This window comes from Cynocephalus volans, chromosome X (assembly GCF_027409185.1).
Source record: "Cynocephalus volans isolate mCynVol1 chromosome X, mCynVol1.pri, whole genome shotgun sequence".
NCBI classification, from domain to species: Eukaryota; Metazoa; Chordata; class Mammalia; order Dermoptera; family Cynocephalidae; genus Cynocephalus; species Cynocephalus volans.
In genome coordinates this window covers 83,144,659-83,147,799 of record NC_084478.1, presented here as the reverse complement: position 1 = coordinate 83,147,799, position 3,141 = coordinate 83,144,659, and the positions used below count along the sequence as shown (strand labels likewise).

At 37.5% G+C, this 3,141-nt stretch overlaps 1 protein-coding gene across 1 annotated transcript; it reads right to left on the bottom strand.

Moving 5' to 3' along the window:
* Positions 1-1,329: 1,329 nt before the first annotated feature.
* On the bottom strand, positions 1,330-1,842 carry ZCCHC13 (zinc finger CCHC-type containing 13). The gene has a single exon (XM_063084215.1). It carries the CDS (start codon positions 1,840-1,842, stop codon positions 1,330-1,332), a length of 513 nt encoding a protein of 170 aa, XP_062940285.1.
* Positions 1,843-3,141: the final 1,299 nt, after the last annotated feature.

The following is a 3,141-nucleotide window of genomic DNA, read 5'->3' as shown; positions in this document are numbered from 1 at the left end:
CGGTTATAAAATAAGTTACATTTCTTGACACCGTGAGTTTATGGGCCAAAAATTGTATCCCTTCCACTAGCCTTTCTGCTATAAATTCTATCACGTCCCAGGTTTGACATGCAGTATTGCCATTATTATTACTTTCTAAACCATTTTTCATTACAGCTTCAATTTTCTCTTGACACAATAGTCACCTCCCCTACCCTGGGTTTTATTTAGAGTTTTAAAGTGCTTTTTTTGTATTTCATAGAAGTTCAGTAGTTTTTCAGATCTGATTTTAAGAAATGATAGTTTTTCAGATCTGATTTTAAGAAATGAATTTCAGCATATGAAACTCATTTTTTTTTTTATCTGTGAAAAAACATTTTTCAGAAACTCCTAAATATATAATTTTCATTTCTGTCAGAAGTATTTTTGAAATTACTGAAGCCCCAAACTATGCTTAATGTTAATGTTTATACTTGTTTTGTTAGATATTTAAAACTTTGCCATCAATATCTGTATGTCCACAATTTGCTGTTGAGGTTTCTTGCCTTTGTTTTTTCTGATTGCTCTCTGTCTCAAAGCTACTACTCACACACATAATATATCTATTCCTGGTTTATGTTCATTAAATTATATACTCTATGAAGGGCTAGATGGAAATGTCTTTCAATATTATTTAAAAGATAATGAGGTCAGATAATTCAAAGCCACAGATATAATAAAGTTAAAGTTACTTTGGCAAGGTCATAGACATTTCCAGGATCAGCTTTATTTGCTCTATGGATCTCTGAGGAAATGTCACTTCCTCAAGGTGACCTTGTGTATGTAAAACAGAAACCACATTCTCTCCCTCCCCTCCCCCATACACATTCTCTCTTTCTATTCTTTTACCTGGTGTTTTTTTTTTTCTCTATGGCCATTTACCTTCACCTGACACACTATATATTTTACTTGTTAATAGGTTCTAGGTCTGTGTTCCTAAACCTGTTCTGATTTGTTAACTGATACATCCTCAACTCTTCCAACAGTGCTTCACACATAGTAGAATCTAATTAAATGTGTTAAATCAAAATACACCTGAAGAACCCAGAAACTGCCTAATGTTCAGAATGACCATTCAATAACTGGATTCACGAGTGGCGCAGAAACAACACATTAACTATAAGATATTTGCAAGTGAATGACTTTTTTGAGATTTTTTTCCAGCCCTTTCCTCCCTTAACGTGGTAATTTAAGCTCGATGACCTGAGAGTAGCCTCCACTTGTCAACCTTTTGGTCAGTGAAGGGGTTTCAGAGAATATCACACAAAGATCAGTGAGCTAAAGGAGGCTGGGAGAGGACAAAGGAAAAATTTAAGCGGTAGCCTCAATGGGGCATTCCCGAGCTAGATGTCCGGATTCGCCACAGAGGTAGCAGTTGACCTCACTTGCCTTGCTGCAGTTGACAGCCATGTGGCCCATCTCGCCACATCGGTAGCACTTGACTTGGGTGCAGTCTTTCTGAATGTGCCCATATTCGCCGCAAAAGTAGCATTTCTGCTCTTCCTGGCGGTCACAATCACGAGCCAGATGACCTGGTCTGCCGCAGGTGTAACAGCACTGCTCTCTCTCTCGTTTAGGCTGGATACAGTCTTTAGCGATGTGGCCACTTCCCCCACAGTTGTAGCAGATGTTCTCGGGAAAGTCACAGTTCTTAGCATGATGACCAGACTCACCGCAGCGGTAACAGATGTCTGATTGACTTGTGGAACAGCACTGAGAACCTCTGCCACGGCCTCTAGCTCCGCGGCCTCGAGCTCTTCCTCTAGGGCATTCCCGGGCCCAGTGGCCAGCGAGTCCACACTTGAAGCATTCGTTGCTGCTCATGGCTGCGGTGAGATCTTCTGGTGTGAGGGCTACCGCTGCCCCGGAGGCCCCGACGCAACTCCCCTTAGGGCGACTTGCAAAGAAATGGCTGTTTTTCTGTAGGGGCCTGATGACATCACAAAAGGTTTGCGCATGGCGCTATTCACGTGGAACACGCATTCCAGCCGCCCTTCCCCCCTGACTTTCCTCTGCAAAGTCCTGTAACAGGTGGAGTGGTGCTGTTTTCCGTTTTTATGCGTTTCAACACTTGGGTCAAGCTTGAGTTTGAATCCCTTCCTGTGCAGAAAACGTGGCCTGTAGGATTTCTTATAATTAAGATTTAGGCTTTCTTTGTGGTCTAGTAGATGACCAGTTTTTTTATATGCTCTATGGACATAGGCAAAGAATGTGTGAGATTTTTCTAATCCAATAAGCTAAAGAAAGAAATGATAACAAATTAAAGTAACCCATTTTTGTTTAAAAAAAGTAAAATGCAAATGTCCATAAATATGGGATACATAAGATTAAAAAAAAATTTTGAAATGACACAGTGAAAAGATTACTCACTATTTAGCCCATTTTATTGCAGGAATCTTAGCTTTCAACATAATTGACACTATTTAAGTTATAAAACATAACAAGATTCAAGCATTCAGTATAAAGAAAGCATTATTACTTGAAAAATAAAAGAAATTACAAAACCAGAAACATTTAAATATTGGACAGATTTCTCTGTTGTTTTTCGAATTGTTTATATCTTATATAAGCCTCACAAGGATTTATGAACATATACGTTTATATAGATATAGAAATAAGTATGAAAATTAACATTGAAACATCAACAATAGCTGTTTGGGGGTCATATGATTGAATATGATTTTTTTCTTCCTCATTTTCCTTCTCTGTATTTTTCAATTATTGAAATGTTTAGGCTTTGTAATTTTAAAAATTTACAAAACATCTTTTCCCTTAAGTTAATAGTTAGCTATATGTCTTGCATGGAAATATTTTTCAGGCAGCCAACACAAATGTATTTGGTAAAACACAGACAAGAATAGTGAATGTAGCAGTTGTACTTTATTTTCATCACGACTTGATTGGAATGTGCAACTGGCACCAAAAATGCAACCACAAAGAAAAATGTTTTTAAAAAAAATAACAAAAGTCTACAGCCATATAGCATGAGCAGTTGCTATACACAGTGTGAAGAAATGAGTTTTATTCCTAAACAATAAAATGGTGCTGCATATATGGTATTAAAGGGCAAAAATTTGCCTCTGTGCTTCAAAACTTGATATATCCTTGTTAAATTACCATTAT

What these genes read in the sequence shown, in the direction of transcription:
- ZCCHC13 (XM_063084215.1), bottom strand. Translation starts at nt 1,842, where the DNA reads ATGAGCAGCAACGAATGCTTCAAGTGTGGACTCGCTGGCCACTGGGCC.